This window comes from Triticum dicoccoides, chromosome 2B (genome assembly GCF_002162155.2).
Source record: "Triticum dicoccoides isolate Atlit2015 ecotype Zavitan chromosome 2B, WEW_v2.0, whole genome shotgun sequence".
Classification (NCBI taxonomy): domain Eukaryota; kingdom Viridiplantae; phylum Streptophyta; class Magnoliopsida; order Poales; family Poaceae; genus Triticum; species Triticum dicoccoides.
Window position 1 is genome coordinate 632,788,983 of NC_041383.1, and position 20,659 is coordinate 632,809,641.

Here is a 20,659-nt window from a genome sequence, read left to right on the forward strand (position 1 = left end):
AATAATCTAGTTCACATAGCCATGTGATTTAACACCAATAGTTCACATCTATATGTGATTAACACCCATAGTTCACATCGCCATGCGACCAACACCCAAAGGGTTTACTAGAGTCAATAATCTAGTTCACGTTGCTATGTGATTAACACCCAAAGAGTACTAAGGTGTGATCATGTTTTGCTCATGAGAGAAGTTTATTCAATGGGTCTGTCACATTCAGAGCCATATGTATTTTGCAAATTTTCTATGTCTACAATGCTCTGCATGGAGCTACTCTAGCTAATTGCTCCTACTTTCAATATGTATCCAGATTGAGACTTAGAGTCATCTGGATCGGTGTAAAAGCTTGCATCGATGTAACTCTTTACGACAAGCTCTTTTATCACCTCCATAATCGAGAAATATTTCCTTAGTCCTCACTAAGGATAATCTTGACCGCTGTCCAGTGGTCTACTCCTAGATCAAAATTGTACTCCCTTGCCAAACTCAGGGCAGGGTACACAATAAGTCTGGTACACAACACAACATGATTTATAGAACTATGACTGTGGCATAGGGAATTACTTTCATTCTCTTTCTATTTTCTGCCGTTGTTGGGCTTTGAGTCTTACTCAACTTTACACCTTGTAATACAGGCAAGAATCCTTTCTTTGACTAGTCCATTTTAAACTTCTTCAAAACTTTACCAAGGTATGTGCTTTGTGAAAGTCCAATTAAGCGTCTTGATCTATCTCTATAGATCTTGATGCCCAATATGTAAGAAGCTTCACCGAGGTCTTTCATTGAAAAACTCTTATTCAAGTATCCCTTTATGCTATCTAGAAATTCTATATTATTTCCAATCAACAATATGTCATCCACATATAATATTAGAAATGCTACAGAGCTCCCACTCACTTTCTTGTAAATACAGGCTTCACTGCAAGTCTGTATAAAACTATATGCTTTGATCAACTCATCAAGGCTTATATTCCAACTCTGAGATGCTTGCACCAGTCCATAGATGGATCGCTAGAGCTTGCACACCTTGTTAGTATATTTAGGATTGACAAAACCTTCTGGTTGCATCATATACAACTCTTCTTTAAGAAATATCTATTTAAGGAATGTAGTTTTGACATCCATTTGCCAGATTTCATAAAATATGGCAATTGCTAACATGATTCGGACGGATTTAAGCATCGCTACAGTTGAGAAAATCTCATTGTAGTCAACACCTTGAACTTGTCGAAAATCTTTTGAGACAAGTCGAGCTTTGTATATAGTAACACTACTATCAGTGTCCATCTTCCTCTTGAAGATCCATTTATTTAATATGGCTCGCCGATCATCGGGCAAGTCCACCAAAGTCCACACTTTGTCTTCATACATGGATCCCATCTCAGATTTCATGGCCTCAAGCCATTTCGCGGAATCTAGGCTCATCATCGCTTCCTCATAGTTCGTAGGTTCATCATGGTCTAGTAACATGACTTTCAGAATAGGATTACTGTACCACTCTGGTGCAGACCATACTCTAGAAAACCTACGAGGTTCTGTAGTAACTTGATCTGAAGTTTCATGATCATCATCATTAGCTTCCTCACTAATTGTTGTAGGAATCACTAGAACTGATTTCTGTGATGAACTACTTTCCAATTCGGGAGAAGGTACAATTACCTCATCAAGCTCTACTTTCCTCCCACTCACTTCTCTCGAGAGAAACTCCTTCTCTAGAAAGGATCCATTCTTAGCCACGGTCTTGCTTTCGTATCTGTGATAGAAGGTGTACCCAACAGTTTCCTTTGGGTAGCCTATGAAGACGCATTTCTCCGATTTGGGTTCGTGCTTATCAGGTTGATTTCTTGCCAAACCATAGTTCCATAAGGCATCGTCTCAACGGATTTTGATGGTGCCCTATTTAACGTGAATGTAGCCGTATCTAATGCATAACCCCAAAACGATAGTGTAACCTGGTAAGAGACATCATCCAATAAAGTGCGGTTACAATGTTAGGACACACCATTACGCTTTGTGTTCCATATGGCGTGAGTTGTGAAACTATTCCACATTGTTTTAAATGAAGGCCAAACTCGTAACTCAAATATTCTCCTCTACGATCAGATCGTAGAAACTTTATTTTCTTTTTATGATGATTCTCCACTTCACTCTAAAATTCTTTGATATTTTCAAATGTTTCAGACTTGTGATTCATTAAATAGATATACTCATATCTGCTCAAATCATCTGTGAAGGTCCAAAAATAACGATACCCGCCACGAGCATCAACACTTATTGGACCGCATACATCGGTAAGTATTATTTCTAATAAGTCACTAGCTCATTCCATTGTCCCGGAGAACGGAGTTTTAGTCATCTTGCCCATAAGGCACGGTTCCTAAGCATCAAATGATTCATAATCAAGTGATTCCAAAAGTCCATCTTTATGGAGTTTCTTCATGCGATTTACACCGATATGACCCAAATGGCAGTGCCACAAATATGTTACACTATCATTATCAACTTTGCATCTTTTGGCATCAATATTATGAATATGTGTATCACTACGATCAAGATTCAATAAACCATCAACATTGGGTGTATGACCATAGAAGGTTTTATTCATGTAAAAGAATAAAAATTTATTCTCTGTCTTAGATGAATAATCGTATCACAATAAACATGATCTAATCATATTTATGCTCAGCGCAAACACCAAATAACATTTATTTAGGTTCAACACTAATCTCAAAAGTATAGGGAGTGTGCGATGATGATCATATCAATCTTGGAACCACTTCCAACATACATCGTCACTTCACCCTCAACTAGTCTCTGTTTATTCTGTAACTCGTGTTCGAGTTACTAATCTTAGCAACCGAACAAGTATCAAATACCCAGGGGCTACTATAAACACACTAGTAAGGTACACATCAATAACCTGTATATCAAATATACCCTTGTTCACTTTGCCATCCTTCTTATCCACCAAATATTCAGGGCATTTCCGCTTCCAGTGACCATTTCCATTGCAGTAGAAGCACTCAGTTTCAGGTTTTGGTCCAGCTTTGGGCTTCTTCACGGTAGTGACAACTTGCTTGCCATTCTACTTGAAGTTCCCTTTCTTTCCCTTTGCCCTTTTCTTGAAACTAGTGATCTTGCTTAATCATCAACACTTGATGCTCTTTCTTGATTTCCACATTTGTCGATTTTCAGCATCACGAAGAGCTCGGGAATTTCTTTCGTCATCCCTTGCATATTATAGTTCATCACGAAGTTCCAGTAACTTGATCATGGTGACTAGAGAACTCTTTCAATCACTATCTTATCTGGAAGATTAACTCCCACTTGATTCAAGCGATTGTAGTACCCAGACAATCTGAGCATATGCTCACTGCTTGAGCTATTCCCCTCCATCTTTTAGCTATAGAACTATTTGGAAAATTAATATCTCTCAACTCAGGTATTTGCTTGAAATATTAACTTCAACTCCTGGAACATCTCATATGGTCCATGACATTCGAAACGTCTTTGAAGTCCTGATTCTAAGCCGTTAAGCGTGGTGCACTAAACTATCAAGTAGTCATCATATTGAGCTAGCCAAACGTTCATAACATATGCATCTGCTCCTGTTATAGGTCTGTCACCTAGTGGTGCATCAAGGACATAATTCTTCTGTGTAGCAATGAGGATAAACCTAAGACCACGGACCAGTCCGCATCATTGCTACTATCATCTTTCAACTTACTTTTCTCTAGGAACATATAAAAAATATAGGGAAGCTATAATGCGAGCTATTGATCTACAACATAATTTGCAAAATACTACCAGGAGTAACTTTATGATAAATTAAAGTTCAATTAATCATATTACTTAAGAACTCCCACTTAGATAGACATCCCTCTAGTCATCTAAATGATCACGTGATCCAAATCAACTAAACCATGTATGATCATCATGTGAGATGGAGTAGTTTTCAATGGTGAACGTCACTATGTTGATCATATCTACTATATGATTCACGTTCGACCTTTCAGTCTCAGTGTTCCGAGGCCATATCTGCATATGCTAGGCTCGTCAAGTTTAACCCGAGTATTATGCGTGTGCAAAACTGGCTTGCACCCGTTGTATGTGAACGTAGAGTTTATCACACCCGATCATCACGTGGGAGAACACTTATACCTTGAAATTTAGTAAGGGATCATCTTATAATGCTACCGCCATACTAAGCAAAATAAGATGCATAAAAGATAAACATCACATGTAATCAAAATATGTGACAAGATATGTCAATCACCATCTTGTCCTCATGATCTCCATCACCGAAGCATCGTCATGATCTCCATCATCACCAGCGCTACACCTTGATATCCATCATAGCATCGCTGTCGTCTCGTCAACTATTGTTACTACGACTATTGCTACCGCTTAGTGATAAAGTAAAACAATTACATGGCGATTGCATTGCATACAATAAAGCGACAACCATATGGCTCCTGCCAGTTGCCGATAACTTTGTTACAAAACATGATCATCTCATACAACAATTTATATCATATCATGCCTTGACCATATCACATCACAGCAAGCCCTGCAAAAACAAGTTAGATGTCCTCTACTTTGTTGTTGCAAGTTTTACGTGGCTGCTACAGGCTTCTAGTAAGAACCGTTCTTACCTACACATCAAAACCACAACGATTTTTCGTCAAGTGTGTTGTTTTAACCTTCAACAAGGATCGGGCATAGCCACACTCGATTCAGCTAAAGTTGGAGAAATAGACACTCACCAGCCACCTATGTGCAAAGCACGTCGGTAGAACCAGTCTCGCGTAAGCGTACGTAATGTCAGTCTGAGCCACTTCATCCAACAATACCGCCGAAACAAAATATGACATGCTGGTAAGCAGTATGACTATTATCGCCCACAACTCTTTGTGTTCTACTTGTGCATATAACATCTACGCATAAACCTGGCTCGGATACCACTATTGAGGAATGCGGTAATTTCAAAAAAAATTCCTATGATCACGCAAGATCTATCTAGGTGATGCATAGCAACGAGAGGGGATAGTGTGTCCACGTACCCTTGTAGACTGAAAGCAGAAGCGTTATGACAACGCGGTTGATATAGTCGTATGTCTTCACGATTCGACCGATCAAGTATCGAACGCACGGCACCTCCGCAATCTGCACACGTTCAGCTCGGTGACGTCCCTCGAACTCTAGATCCAGCTCAGGCCGAGGGAGAGTTCCGTCAGCACGACGGCGTGGTGACGGTGATGATGAAGTTACCGGTGCAGGGATTCACCTAAGCACTACAACAATATGACCGAGGTGTAAAACTGTGGAGGGGGGCACCGCACACGGCTAAGAGATTGTCTGTTGTGCCTTCGAGGTGCCCCCTGCCCCCGTATATAAAGGAGGGGAGGAGGAGGCCGACCAACAAGGGGCGTGCCAGGGAGAGGGGAGTCCTACTAGGACTCCAGTCCCAGTAGGATTCGGCCCCACCCTTTTTTCCTTCTACCGGAGGGGAAAAGGGGAAGGAAAGGGAGTAGGAGAAGGAAAGGGGGTGGCACCCCCTTCCCAAGTCAAATTCGTCCGCCTTGTGGGCTGGTTAGCCTCCCTCCTATGGCCCATAAGGCACATATCTTTAGCTCTCCACCATTTTGAGACTCCTCGTCATGTTCGTGATCTCATCCGGGACTCCAAACAAACTTCGGTCATCAAATCACATAACTCATAATACGAATCGTCATCGAATGTTAAGCGTGTGGACCCTACGGGTTCGAGAACTATGTAGACATGACCAAGACACATCTCTGGTCAATAACCAATAGCGGAACCTAGATGCTCATATTGGCTCCTACATATTCTATGAAGATCTTTATCGGTCAAACCGCATAACAACATACGTTGTTCCCTTTGTCATCGGTATGTTACTTGCCCGAGATTCGATCGTTGGTATCATCATACCTAGTTCAATCTCGTTACCGTCAAGTCTCTTTACTCATTCAGTAACACTTCATCCCGCAACTAACTCGTTAGTTACAATGCTTGCAAGGCTTATAGTGATGAGTATTACCGAGAGGGCCCAGAGATACCTCTCTGAAACACGGAGTGACAAATCCTAATCTTGATCTATGCCAACCCAACAAACACCTTCGGAGACACCTATAGAGCACCTTTATTATCACCCTTTTACGTTGTGATGTTTGGTAGCACACAAAGTGTTCCTCCGGTATTCGGGAGTTGCATAATCTCATAGTCTGAAGAACATGTATAAGTCATGAAGAAAGCAGTAGCAATGAAACTGTAACGATCATAATGCTAAGCTAACGGATGGGTCATGTCCATCACATCATTCTCCTAATGATGTGATCCCGTTCATCAAATGACAACACATGTCTATGGTTAGGAAACATAACCATCTTTGATTAGCGAGCTAGTCAAGTAGAGGCATACTAGGGACACTATGTTTTGTCTATGTATTCACACATGTACTAAGTTTCCAGTTAATACAATTCTAGCATGAATAATAAACATTTATCATGAAATAAGGAAATAAACAATAACTTTATTATTGCCTCTAGGGCATATTTCCTTCGGAAGACTTGTCGACTGTTATCGACATGGTCAGGTCGGTTCTAATAGGGTGATAATACACAAGTGTAGGGGATGAATTGTAGCCTTTTTGATAAGTAAAAGTGTCGAACTCAACAAGGAGCTAAAGGTAGAATTAATACTAGATACGTCTACAATGTATCCACTTTTCCAAACTCTTTTGCTATTGTTATGGCCTCTAATTTGCATGATTCCGATAAAACTAACCCAGACTGACACTGTTTTTGGTAGAACTACTATGGTGTTGTTTTTTTGCAGAAATAAAAGTGCTCAAAATTGGATGAGTATTTATGGAGATTTATTTTGGAATAAATAAAGATTTTTGGAGTGAAGAAGTATCGTAGGAGGGCACCAGGCCGCCACACGTCCAGGTGGCGCGACAACCCTCCCAGGGCACGCCACCTACCCGTGTGGGGCCTCTAGCCGCCGCCATACGATGATTCCATCACCATAAATTCCCATATATCCCAGAAAAATCACAAAAAATAATCATCATCGCATTTTACAATATAGAGCCGCCGCCATCTCCTATTCTTCACCGGGAGCCCTGATCTAGAGTTTGTTTCTCTCTCTGAAGAGAGGGACTCGTCGGCGTCATCATCACCAACCCTTCTCCATCAGCAATTTCATGATGCTCACATCCATGTGTGAGTAAGTTTTCTGTAGGCATATGGAGGTAGACGGGATTTGGATAAGATTTCTTATGTAATCGTTGTCAGATTTTTAGGGCTTGATCCCTAGTATCCACTATATTCTCATATTGATGTTGCTATGACTTTGCTATGTTTAATGCATGTCACTAGGGACCGTGTGCCATGATTTCAGATCTGAACCCTCTACGTTTTATTAATGTGTCTGTGTTCTTGATTTCGGCACGGGGTGAACTAGGGGCGCGTGAGTTTGTCTTAAATTACAGCGCTAACCTAAAGATATGATGCGCAGTGGCAGGTCCATTTCTTAATCCTCCTTAGGAAATGAATAATGTTTTCTTGAAAAAATTTGAAACTCGAACAAACTTTTGAAACATGTTTTTTTTTAGAAAAACGTGAATAATTATTGAAAACATGATCAAAACTATGAAAACAAAAGTTTATTGAATTTTTTATATATGATGAACAATTTTCAAATATACATTGAACATTTTTGTTATATACGCGGAAGAATTTTTAACTACACATTGAACAATATTTTGATATACACTGAAAAAACTTTTAAATACACATTGAACATTTTATGATATACACTAGAAAATCTAAATTGTTTTTTTTAAGTGAACAAAATTTGAAAACCATGGTCACTTTTTTAAATCATGAACAAAATTTGGTATTTCAACACATTTTCTTGAAAACAAAGTGTAAAAATAAAAATGATAAATGATAAAATGAAAGAAAGAAAAAAAGAAATAGAAACAGAAACAGAGAAAAAAAAAGAGGAAAAAACGGGTAAAAGGGCAAAAGAAGAAAACCCCGGTTCAGGGAACTTACTAGAAGGTCCCGAAAACCGGGTGCTCGCTCGAAGTGGGCCGGCCCGTGTTGCCTTGTTCGCTCGCTTCGACGTCATATAGATCTGCCGGGTTTTTGGCCGAAAGTAAAAGCAGACGGGGTTGGAAATCCCCTTTCTACCCTCCGCTCTCCTCGCCTATATATATAGGCTTCCACCACGGCCGCATTTTCCTCTCTGCTCCTTCTTCCTTGCGAATACGCCGATCTCCTATTCTTCGTAACCAGGTTTGTTTCTCCATTGCAAATTTCTCTATTATTACTATTTCCCGATTGTGTTTTCCCCTTCCACAGCCTATTTTGCAATTGGTTTGAAGAATCTATTGTCTCGAATTCCCAATCCATCTCTATCTCTTTCCGTTTTAGATTAACATGGGTTAGGCGCAGTGCATGCCTACCATCGGAATTCCTAATCTATTAGAAGGGATCATCGGAATTTCTAATCTAGTAAAAGACCACGTGTTGTTTGATTATAAGCAGTGATTATTTCGAATCTGTGGTGTAAGCCAGATCGATTCAGATCTCCCTTTTATCCAAAAAAACTAAATCTAAGTTCTGCCTAGGCAATCTATGGTGTTGTTTTCATGATCTTCTGAGTCACAAGGACACTGATGTGGGGCTTTATGTCATTACAAATCCGGTCCATGCATGCATGATGTGATGAAATCTTTGGAGCATTATGACGTTTTTAGATCAGTGACATGGACGACTTACTCCTTGACTCATGCAGCAATGATATCTGATCAAGTATATATGAACGTTGAATTACGTGGTCCCTTTCCTACTGAAGTTTCACTTTTCTGACGCACAATTGCACATGCGCTCTCACACCAGTGTATATGAAGGTACGCCGTTTAATGTGATTGTAAGTATTTTGGGTTTTCTATGCGTGGATGCACTTATATCTAATGTTTCCTTGCTTCTTTCATCAGATCACTGGTAACTTTCTGATAAGGAACCGTGTGCGCACTTACACTGACAAGAAAACGCTGAAGAAGTGGTTTTTCATTGACAAGACTGTGGGTTAAATCTACTCTGTGGTTTTTCATTGACAAGGAGTAGTTAACAGAACCCCTTCTCCGCCTAATTTTGGTCTCAATTTGCAATTAGCCTATTCATTGATTTATTTCTCAAGTGTATAGTAGCAATAGCTTGCCTGCCATGTCGGATCATGCGGCCAAAAGCCAGCCAGTGTTGTCAATGCCATCTTCAGTACCTTCAAATCTCATGCCATCTTCAGTCACATCCAAGAGGCATCCCTGTTCTTCCGCGAGTGTGACATACATCAGCAGACGTAAACTTGTCGAAGTCGTCGATGGACTGCTTGGTGTGATGACACCATCATCAACCCATATAAAGCCATCTGTGCATTTTGATTCTGATGGTCCATCTGATGAAGTTTCTCCTTACAAAGCTTGGCTGGTAAGATCAATATTTCTTTCTGTTTTCAGTTGTCTAGTTGGTGTCTCATGCAAATGATTCTAGAGTTTTGCCATTTGTTGCAGGCAACATGCCCTTCTGCTTTAGCTTCCTTCGACCAGATCATAGCAAGTGCGCAGGGAAAGAAGATCGCCTTGTTTCTGGACTATGACGGCACACTTTCGCCTATTGTCAATGATCCCGAGAAGGCGTTCATGTCCACCGAGGTAACCCACAACTCTGATAAAATGCTTGGTTTTGAAAATTGCTTCACGCCTTGATGTATGTATAAATATGGTTGCTTCTGAAAAATTGCTTGACGCCTTGATGTATGTATAACTTGGTTGCTCAATCTGGAAAACTTACTTCAGATGCGTGCTGCTGTGAAGAATGTATCCAAGTTCTTCCCTACAGCGATTGTCAGCGGGAGGTCCCGTGACAAGGTTTGAGCAACTTCTGCACGAGTCGGCATTTTACTGTTGGAATAATTCCTACTTGTATGAAAATCATATAGCTAATGTGTTCTCCTTGCCTCTTCATATTCAGGTGTTCGAATTTGTACAGCTGAAGGAGCTCTGCTACGCTGGAAGTCATGGAATGGACATAATGCTATCTTCTGCAGATTCTTCTAAAAGTAAAACAGAAGATGTGAGTGCTTCTTTCATTGTTTGCTACTTCCTCCGTAAACTAATATAAGAGCGTTTAGATCACTAACTCTTATATTAGTTTACAGAGGGAGTACAAGATTTCGGGGACTGGTAAATTGCTTTGTTGCATTGCCTAAAAATCTGTTACGTGGCAAAAATAATGATTGATCTGTTCCTTTTTGCTCTTCCCTGAATACTACATGGATTATTGGTTCAGGTCTTTGATTATTATTTTTCAATACTCTGCTGTACTTTGTGTAGGACAAAGAAGCCAAACTTTTCCAACCTGCAAGCGAGTTTTTACCCATGATCATTGAGGTACACAGTGCAACTCTATTAACAGTTACAGCAATCAACGTGTTGCTGAACAATGAAAATACTGACATACTTTTTTTGTTTTGTTTCCTGCACAACAGGCTTACAACTCCCTAGTGGAGGCCACTAGATCAATCAGGGGTGCAAATGTTGAGAACAACAAGTTCTGTGTGTCTGTACATTACCGCAACGTCGACAAGCAGGTAATCTCTAGCTGCTCTTGCCTCTCTTGCTTCAACCATTCCTCTGAATTTTTCTGTCCACTCTTCCCATTTCCAGGACTGGGATTCGGTCGCGCAGCTTGTCAACGATGTGCTGAAGTCTTTTCCTCGTCTGAAACTAACAACCGGACGAAAGGTAGGAGCATTCGAATGTGCCCTCACCAAGCATTTCAACTCTTTCTATCACTGACAGAAATGTGCATCTCTTCGCCGTGTGCGATTGCGCAGGTTTTAGAGGTTCGTCCAGTGATTGACTGGGACAAGGGGAAGGCAGTGGAGTTCCTGCTGCAGTCGCTCCGGCTAGATGACCCTGGAAGCGTTCTCCCTATCTACATCGGAGATGATCGAACCGACGAAGACGCATTCAAGGTTTTAAACTAGAGTATTTCTTCTTCAGAAGAAAACATCTGCTCATTTCAGTCACGAATCCACTGAACAAACACCACGTTTCTTCTGTTCTTTTGCCACGTTGATCAGGTGCTTCGCGAGCGGAACTGTGGGTACGGGATTCTGGTTTCGCAGGTGCCCAAGGAGACTGAAGCCTTCTACTCGCTGAGAGCCCCATCTGAAGTAAAGAAAACGTTCAATTTCCATGCCTGGTTTCTTCCTTCCTGTTGATTTTGCTCGGTCAGTTGCTCACCGATCTGGCCGTTTAACTTGCCAAATTGTTATGCAGGTGATGGAGTTCCTCGATTCCTTGGTGAGATGGAAGGACCAACAGCAGCCAGCCCATGATCAAGAATGATAATAACGCAGTAATAGCACATCATCAGTTGATTTCAGTTTAGTCTGGCAGAAATGACAGTAGCAGATTAGCATCTCCGGGGCGACTATTTCACAGCGCCGGAGGTGGATAGGGTCGTAGCCCAAACCTACCAAGATGACTTTTCTCTTGTTGTTTTCTCTTTGTTTAGCCCTGGCAAAGTTGAAATTTTTGTCCACCTTTGCCCATGAAACTAGGAATAATTCGCATCATCTGTGACTTCTTTTGCACGAAATGGCTTTGGTGAAGTTTGACATCTGCCAACTATGCAGTCCAGTGTTTATACTTTTTAGCATTTCCACTTGTCGCTACCCTAACTTGAAAATGACAGCCAAACAGTAGGGACAATACAATGAGAGCTTCATAGTTTATTGGACCGGTAGGTGGTAGCTTTGACCTGATGATAGGGAGACGGTAGAGACTCTCAGAATATCCATGAACCGGACCACACCTCAATTTAACAACTTTGATCGTACAATGATTTATGTTGTCATAGAGTAGATTCCTGCTTCCACTCATAAAAAAAGAGCTGATCCAGCTTATGACAACACCGAACAGAAAAACACCTGACAAAAACCACAATATCATCCCACACAAAAGAAAGGAACCCACGATACCATGACCACCCTACCTCTAGATTAGACCATGAGGGCTTAGAGCATCTAGAGCCGGATGCCCACGGATGTGCCCGTGGATAGTGGCCCATCTATCCTCAAATAATCTCTTCCACAACCAGATATCTCAGTTTAGAAACCTTAAAATCATAAAATTACATGCAACATAAAACCTAATTAAGTGGAGCTCATCTGACTCCGGAATGCTGAAGGGGTAAACTGCAAAAACAACAATTTCTGAGGGGGCCAAAGAGTATACTTTGTTTAATTAAGCACAACGAAAGCAAATTTCTTGAGAGATTTTGCCAAGGTTGGGGGGCCATGGCCCACGCAGATCAACATGTAGCTTCGCGAGTGGTTGTGGCCACATTCGGCAACCCTCGGAGTATTGGTCCAGTCGCCGGCGAGGTACAGTAGAACATGTGACATGGTCCAGGCTCGCGGCACTAAAGGCGCCACCGTCTCCCATGCCCTACCCTTCCTCGTCGGAGGCGAGAACTATCGGTGGACGTGAGATCGATGATGGTCTGTCCTGGGAGGAGCCGACATCATCCACCATGACGTGGTTGCGGCACCCGGACTGGCGCACCAAGTGGGGCGCCAGAGAATGCGACCCCAACTCGCCAACGTCCACCGCCACGAGGGCTATCATCGTCTCCCGCGCCCATTGCCTAGCACGGCGGGCATGTCGTGCCATATTTGCTTCAGACGACGCCCATGTGTTCACCTCCGTCTCGGGGCGCCAACGAAGGGGTTGCACGTCTGCCATCATGTTCGGATACCAGACAGACCGCACCGCCTTCGGTGAGGCAGCGGCCACACCTCGTGGTGGATCCATGCGCCATTTGGGAGGACGCAATGGATTCCCGACGGAAGGAGTCCAAGCGATGTTGTCGGGTGGCCTCCTCCTTAGAGCGGGAGAGCGCAAGTCGAACGGCCATCTCCTCCTCGGGATGAGCTCAGGGTCGATGGATCTGGAGGTGTAGGACTCGGATCCGTTGCCCGCCATGCCGGAAAAGGCCGGAGAACGCCGGACGAGAGCTTTGGAGGGGAGTGGAGTGGTTAGGGTTTGGTCCGAGGAGCGGATGTGGACTAATTTATATGGGGTGGGTGGGCCGGGTCTGACATGGTGGACACTGTAACATCCCAAATTTTCAATTTGGAATGTTATACATTAGATCATCAATGCATATCATATTTTTCTTTGTTTTGGTTTGATCCTACAAATTCTAAGCAACTCAAGGACCCTCGGAGAGAGTTGGGGATTTCATTATTTTCATATTTGAGTTTTCTCGAATTTTGAAAATAGGATCATTTGGTTTTATTTATTTTATCTTCAATTATTTCGCTTATAAAAATATGAGAGAGGGAATAAAATGACTTTCCCAAAATAAAGAAGTATTGAAGATTTAATAAAAAAATCAAATAAGGTTTATTTTGGAGTTTTGCTATTTTATTTGAATTTAGGAAAAATTGCACGTTTTTCAAAACTGCATTTTAGGGCCAAAAATGTTCATCTTGTTCTAAATTTTTTATTTGGATGATGAAAATTTATTTTGGTATTTTTAGACTTTTTTATTTATTGTTCTAGAATATATTTTCTGTTCGGCGAAATTGTTAAAAAAAATCGTGCGCGCCCGACTGGGCCGAAGCCCAGCCGAGCCACGCCGCCGCCGCCGCAGAGTCCGAGCCGGACTCCGCCTCCCGCCGCCACTGCTTGCCCCTCCCCCAAGCCGCCGCACCCCCTCCCCCTTTAAATACCCAGCCCAGGGCCCCCTAGGGAGCCCCAAGCCGCCGCCGCCGCCGCACTTCCCCGCCGCCGGAGCCGCCCCGCCCCGCCGCCTTGTGCCGTCGTCGCTGAGCCGCCCCACCCCGCCGCCGGAGGCCCGCCGCCCCTCGCCACCCCGCCGGAGCCGCCCCGCCCCACCGGAGAGCCTCGTTGGAGGTACCACCCAAGCTGCCGCCGCCGGACTGGTTTTTTTAAGAAAACCACTTTGGTTTTTTGAAGAAAACCCCTAGATTTCGGTTTTTTAGATCGGTTTTATTTTTTTAGGGTTTATTTTATTTAGCGAGTGTTCGCCCGTTCGTTCGTTCTAACAAACGTTTTCGCTGTTTAGTTTCAGTCAACGAACGTCCGTTCGTTAATCTGTTTGTCAGTTTTTTCATTTTATCGAATTATTCCGCGATTATTCCGATCGTGATTTCCGATCCGATTTTCGTTTCAGTTTATCTTTTCGCTCGTTTATCGGAATCGGGCGATTCAAGCGCCTAGAGTTTCGCCTCGAAACCCTCTTTCCGTTTAATCAACTCAAACAAGTTTTTGCTTCTGTAAAATTTGACTTAGGTCCAGATTAGTAAGCGAAGCTCGTTTCTTTCGCTGTTGGATTCTCGTTGCTTCATTCGATTTGATTTCTTTTGCCAACCGGAGTTCTTAAGTTGAACTTTCTGGTTAGATCTCTTCTTTGAGTTTTACCTGTGCATTAGATGAGTACTTATTGTATGCTTGTTTGTCTGTTTGTTTGCGATAGAGTATCCGGATTGCGCCGCTTGCTACTTTAAATCCCTAGGTTTCACGGATCATCAGCAAGGCAAGTAACACTTTGATCATACATCTTTACTACCCGGTTTTATTGCATTAGATCAATCCTCAAACAATTGCATGATTAGGATATGATTAATATGTTGGTTTTGGGAAGTAGTTGTGGTAGTACCTATTACCTGTTCTTATATTCAAACCTTTGGGAGTTACTCTACGTTTGCTTAATATGCCATGCTATGCTAGTAGACGTGGATTGAGTGAGTGTATCCATGACAGATGTGAGATTGATTATTAATGGTTTATTTAAGGTGGCAACTTTAATACACATCTGGGTGGACTGAGGCACCTAGGTATTCCAGGATTGCCTGTTTTTTTTATGGACCGCCACCCAAGTTCAAAGCGTTCATAAGATTGTTCATGCTAGAAACTTACGTGTGCAGCCACATGCTATTATGGGCTCTAGCATAGTTGATTAAGTCGTGTGAACTCTTACAGTGGTAGACTAGTAGATGTAGGGGATGTAGGTTGGTGCGGTCTACCTAATCGTAAGGTGCTAGTGCTTCTGAAAGACTATGTCTCGGTCATCTGTTTCTCAAACACCATGTAGTGTGAGAAAACAAAAGGAGGAGATCGAGTCTTGTGGGGAAAAGTGTGCAACCTCTGCAGAGTGTACAAACTAATCATGATTAGTCGTGTCCCCGGTAATGGACGTTTTGAGTATCTAGTACTTGGATTATCATGTGAATCTCATCATGTTACTTTAATTAATGTTGTTGGGTTTTTAATGATGATGCTTAATTGGGATTGAGAATGTTGTCAACCATTCTCAATGTTTAACAACTACCATGATAGTTAAATAAAAGTTAGTCCTTTGTAGTAGGGAAAAATTGGCTTTATGCAAAACTGTAACCATAGAGCTTTCCACCAGCCATATTGTGCATGTAGTATAGCTATGTCATTTCATTACTCTCTATGTGTTACATTGCCAGCATATTCCATGTGCTGACCCGTTTTTGGGCTACAACGTTCATGCTGCAGACTTTTCAGACGACGAGTAAGATGCTTTAGGATCGTGGTCCTATACTCAGTGATGTCGTTGGAGTTGATGGACTCACGTATCTTCCAAGCCTTCTGCTGTTATCGTTATTAGATGGCCTTAAGCCATATTTATTGTAATAAGCTCTCTTTTGAGACATTTGATGTAATAAGTATGTGATTGCCACTCTGTTATACTGATCCAGGGACGACAATGATGCACAAAGATCGGACTGTTTGAGGTCTGATCGCTACAAGATGGTATCAGAGCACACGCTAACTGTAGGACACGACCACTAAGCTAAAGCCCTAGATCACTACTCTCTCTTCTTAGTTCTGACTCCTCATCTTTTCTACTCTCTTTTAGGATGGCGGATGCAAGGAACAAGTTCATGCAACCGGATGAAGATACACCTTTTGGACGACACCTAAAGGAAGTCACCAAGTACCTAAAATCGGAGTACCAAGCTTCACCAGGACCTACAACGCCACTTTACCTGAAGAGGAGCGCTGGATGATTCAAGTTCAAGTTCCAGGAACGACGTTCATGCCCGTCACTGAGCCCACAAAGTTTTCCTTCGATGCACCAACCTGGAGTCTAGGCAAGAGCATGGCAGCCCACATCATCATGGGACGTATTGGAGAATTTTATCACAAGGAGCTTAAGGATACTATCTACCAGATTTGTGGGCGCCGAGATGAGCAATGGGAGATGATCAGCACCAGGAAGGATAGATCAATTGCAGCTTTCATCCGGGAGTTAAACCAGCACATTCAACGCCAGGAGAACCAGATGTGTGCAGGCATGATAGATCTGAAGAAGGCCATGACCAAGATCACGGAACTGGAGGAAGAACTCAAGTGTACACGCGATGGATATGAGGAGGAAATAGCAACACTCATGGATAAGAACGATGATCTGAAGAAGAAGCTAAAAGTATTCATGGGATTTCCCGCGACTGGAGAAGAAGACGAAGATTGCACTTGTCCAGAGAACTACATCATCATCGACGACACCGACTCAGACCCAGACGATAGCGATGATGACTATGTTGATGAAGCTGGAGCAGATATCATGGAGTCTTCAACTGAGCAGTTTTTCTAGATGACCACCATAACAGTAGTAGTTCCTCCCCCATGTATCTAGTATAGTCTGAGCACTTTTGTAACGATAGATAGACCGTTGTATGCCCTTGCTTGATTTGAATGAAGTGTTTTGATTGCTTTTGTCTCATGTGCATATGGGTAGTGTTTTCCCTCTAGACCTCATTCTATTCTGTTTTCTCATCTTTTCTAAACCCTCATATGCCTCCGAGACATGATAACGGATTTGCTTTCCCACCGGAGCTCACTTAGTTGATCCAGCAGCAGAATGCCTTAATGCAGTTGCTAGTCCAGAATCAGAATCAGGGGAACAACAACAACAACAACCCACCACCACCACCACCTGTTGATCACTTAACCCATTTTCTTAGGTTGAATCCACCGGTGTTTTCCAGTAGCACCGAGCTGATTGTTGCAGATGATTGGCTTCGCAAGACAGTCAGGGAGTTGACCACTGCAGGATGCACAAATGCGAAGAGGGTGCGATTTGCCGCACATCAGCTTGAAGGACCCGCAACATCATGGTGGGAGAATTTCACAGCTACATATCCAGTAGACACGGTCACATGGGATCAATTTCAGCAGGCTTTCCGTACTGCCCATGTTTCAGCAGGAGCTATGGCCATGAAGAAGCGTGAGTTTCGCAACTAACGCCAAGGAGGACGGATAGTTGGCTAGTATGTGGATGACTTTAGTAAGCTAGCACGTTATGCCCCAGATGACGTTGCCACAGATGCAACTAAGCAAGAGAAGTTTCTGGAAGGACTGAATGATGAGCTGAGCATGCAGTTGATGGTAGCAAGTTTCAACAACTACTAGGAGTTGGTAGATCATGCTCTTATGATTGAAGGGAAGCAGCAGCAGATTGAGAACCGCAAGAGGAAGTATGGACAAGGAAAGTACAATTTTGGAGCTCAGCAGAAGCCACGTTTTACCCCGAAGTCGGGAGGACATTTTCAGCATACCCATGGAGGAGGTAGTTCGCATAATCATAATGGCCCCAAGAATGGGAATGGAGGAAGCAACGGCCAGAATCGTACCAACCCATCAACCCCAGCTAAGAAAGATTTGAGCCAAGTCACTTGCTTTAAGTGTCAGAAGACTGGACATTACGCCAATGAATGTCCCGAAGGACAGAACGGAAATGGCAATGGAAGCTCGGGGAAGAAGCCGAACCCTTTCAATAGGGGACAGGTGAACCACGTTAACGTGGAGGAGGTTGAAGCTCAGCCAGATGCAGTAATAGGTAAGTTTTTGGTTAAGTCATTTACTGCACTTGTTCTTTTTTATACTGGTGCATCGCATTCATATATTTCAAGGGGATTTGTGGATAAGTATAAACTGCCAACACAAGCCCTTAGGTCACCCATGTTAGTAACCTCGCCTGGAGCAGAGTATATGGCTAGCCTATGGTGTGATCAGTTACCATTAAGTATTGGTAACTATGTGTTTTGCTCGGACCTAATAGTATTGGAATTGCAAGGATTGGATGTGATATTAGGCATGGATTGGTTATTGAAGTATGGAGGGAACATTGAATGCGCCAGTAAGACGATTTTACTTACAACGCCAGAAGGAAGAAGGATCAAGTATGTATCCCGGCATGAGCCGACGAGGACACAAGTAAATTCATTAACAGGAGTTGTGCAGGAAGAAGTACCAGTGGTGAAGGATTTTCCTGACGTATTTCTAGACGAGTTGCTAGGCATGCCACCGGATAGAGACATTGAGTTTTTGATTGAGCTTTTGCCAGGCACAGGGCCAATATCTAAGAGACCATACAGAATGCCCGCAAAAGATCTGGAAGAGATTAAAAAGCAGATTAAGGAGTTACCAGATAAAGGATATATTCGCCCAAGTTCTTTGCCTTGGGGATCACCAGTACTTCTAGTGGAAAAGAAGGATGGATCCTTAAGGATGGTTGTTGATTATCGAGGATTGAATGCAGTAACAATCAAGAACAAGTACCCACTGCCGATGATCAATGATCTGTTTGACCGATTGCAAGGAGCTATGGTATTTTCCAAGATCGATTTGCAATCAGGATACCATCAGTTGAAGATTCGAGAGCAGGATATACCTAAGACGGCTTTTACTACCAGGTATGGGTTGTACGAGTACACCGTTATGTCATTTGGTCTGACTATCGCACCTGCCTATTTCATGAACATGAAGAACAAGGTGTTTATGGAGTTTTTGGATAAGTTCGTCATGGTGTTCATTGATGATATTTTGGTCTACTCAAAGAACGAAGAAGAGCATAAGGAGCATTTGCGTTTGGTACTTGAGAAGCTTAGAGAACATCAGTTATACGCCAAGTTCAGCAAATGTAAATTTTGGTTGAAGGAAGTTGGATTTCTCGGACATGTTATATCCGGAGAAGGAATAGCAGTAGACCCCACCAAAGTTGTCACCGTGACAAACTGGGAAGCACCAACAACAGTTGGAGAGATCCGGAGTTTCCTTGGACCCGTAGGATACTACCGGAGATTTATTGAGAATTTCTCAAAGATTGCAAAACCTATGACCGAATTCTTGAAGAAGGATACCAAGTTTATTTGGACTGAGGAGTGTGAGGCCAGTTTCCAGGAGTTGAAGGAACATTTGGTTACCTCGCCAGTGTTGATTCTGCCAGATCAGAGTAAGGATTACGAGGTGTATTGCGACGCTTCACATCGAGGACTTGGAGCAGTGCTTATGCGGGAGGGGAGAGTTGTTTCTTATGCTTCACGACAGCTGAAACCTCATGAGTTGAATTATGCCACACATGATTTGGAGTTAGCAGCCGTAGTGCATGCATTGAAGACTTGGAGACATTTTCTCATCGGAAAACATTCTGAAGTGTACACGGATCACAAGAGTTTGAAGTACATTTTCACGCAGAAGGAGTTGAATCTCAGGCAAAGGAGATGGTTGGAACTCATCAAAGATTATGATATGAGATTGCATTACCACCCGGGAAAGGCTATTGTAGTAGCCGACGCGTTGAGCCGTAAGAGCCATGTCAATACACTCATGACCGGAGAGTTACCGAAGGAGTTAGCCGAGGACCTTCGTGAGCTATGTTTGGAGATAGTTCCGAGAGGCTATGTAGCAGCATTGGAGATTCAATCTACTTTGATGGATAAGATCAGAGAAGCTCAGAAGACTGACAAGGAAATTGCTGATATAAAGGAGAAGATGAGCAAAGGAAAAACTAAAGGATTTCGTGAGGATGAGCATGATACCTTATGGTTTGAAGATCGTGTTTATGTGCCTAATGACCCGGAGATCAGAAAGGTGATTTTGTAAGAGGCCCATGACTCACCATATTCGATTCACCCAGGAAATACCAAGATGTATTTGGATTTAAAGGATACTTTCTGGTGGACCGGAATGAAGAAGGATATTACAGAATATGTAGCAGTTTGTGATGTATGTCAGAGAGTAAAGGCAGAGCATCAGAAGCCAGCAGGATTGTTACAACCATTGCCAGTACCCGAATGGAAGTGGGATAAACTAGGCATGGATTTCATCATGGGATTGCCTAGGACTCGTTCAGGCTATGACTCGATTTGGGTTATAGTCGATCGTTTGATGAAAGTAGCACATTTCATCCCAGTGAAGACCACTTACACCAGTGCTAAGTTGGCTAAGATATACATGACCAGGATCGTATGTCTGCATGGAGTTCCGAGGAGCATCGTATCAGATAGAGGAACCCAGTTTACCTCAAAGTTCTGGAATCAGTTGCACGAAACATTGGGTACCAGGCTAGAGTTCAGCACAGCTTTTCACCCGCAGACAGATGGACAGACAGAGAGAGTCAATCAGATTTTGGAGGATATGCTGAGAGCTTGTGCGTTAGATTATGGATCAAGTTGGGATGGCAATCTGCCATATGCAGAGTTTTCCTACAACAAC

The 20,659-nt window shown here is 42.7% G+C and overlaps 1 protein-coding gene across 1 annotated transcript; it reads left to right on the top strand.

The window, feature by feature from the left end:
• The first annotated feature begins 8,255 nt into the window (after positions 1 to 8,255).
• Positions 8,256 to 11,728, top strand: LOC119368151 (probable trehalose-phosphate phosphatase 1). Its single transcript, XM_037633482.1, has 12 exons — positions 8,256 to 8,327; positions 8,830 to 8,944; positions 9,032 to 9,521; positions 9,605 to 9,745; positions 9,890 to 9,961; positions 10,065 to 10,166; positions 10,427 to 10,483; positions 10,582 to 10,683; positions 10,760 to 10,837; positions 10,930 to 11,070; positions 11,179 to 11,271; positions 11,378 to 11,728. The coding sequence occupies exons 3-12, from the start codon at positions 9,261 to 9,263 to the stop codon at positions 11,444 to 11,446; spliced, it is 1,116 nt and encodes a 371-aa protein (XP_037489379.1). The 5' UTR covers positions 8,256 to 8,327; positions 8,830 to 8,944; positions 9,032 to 9,260; the 3' UTR covers positions 11,447 to 11,728.
• Positions 11,729 to 20,659: the final 8,931 nt, after the last annotated feature.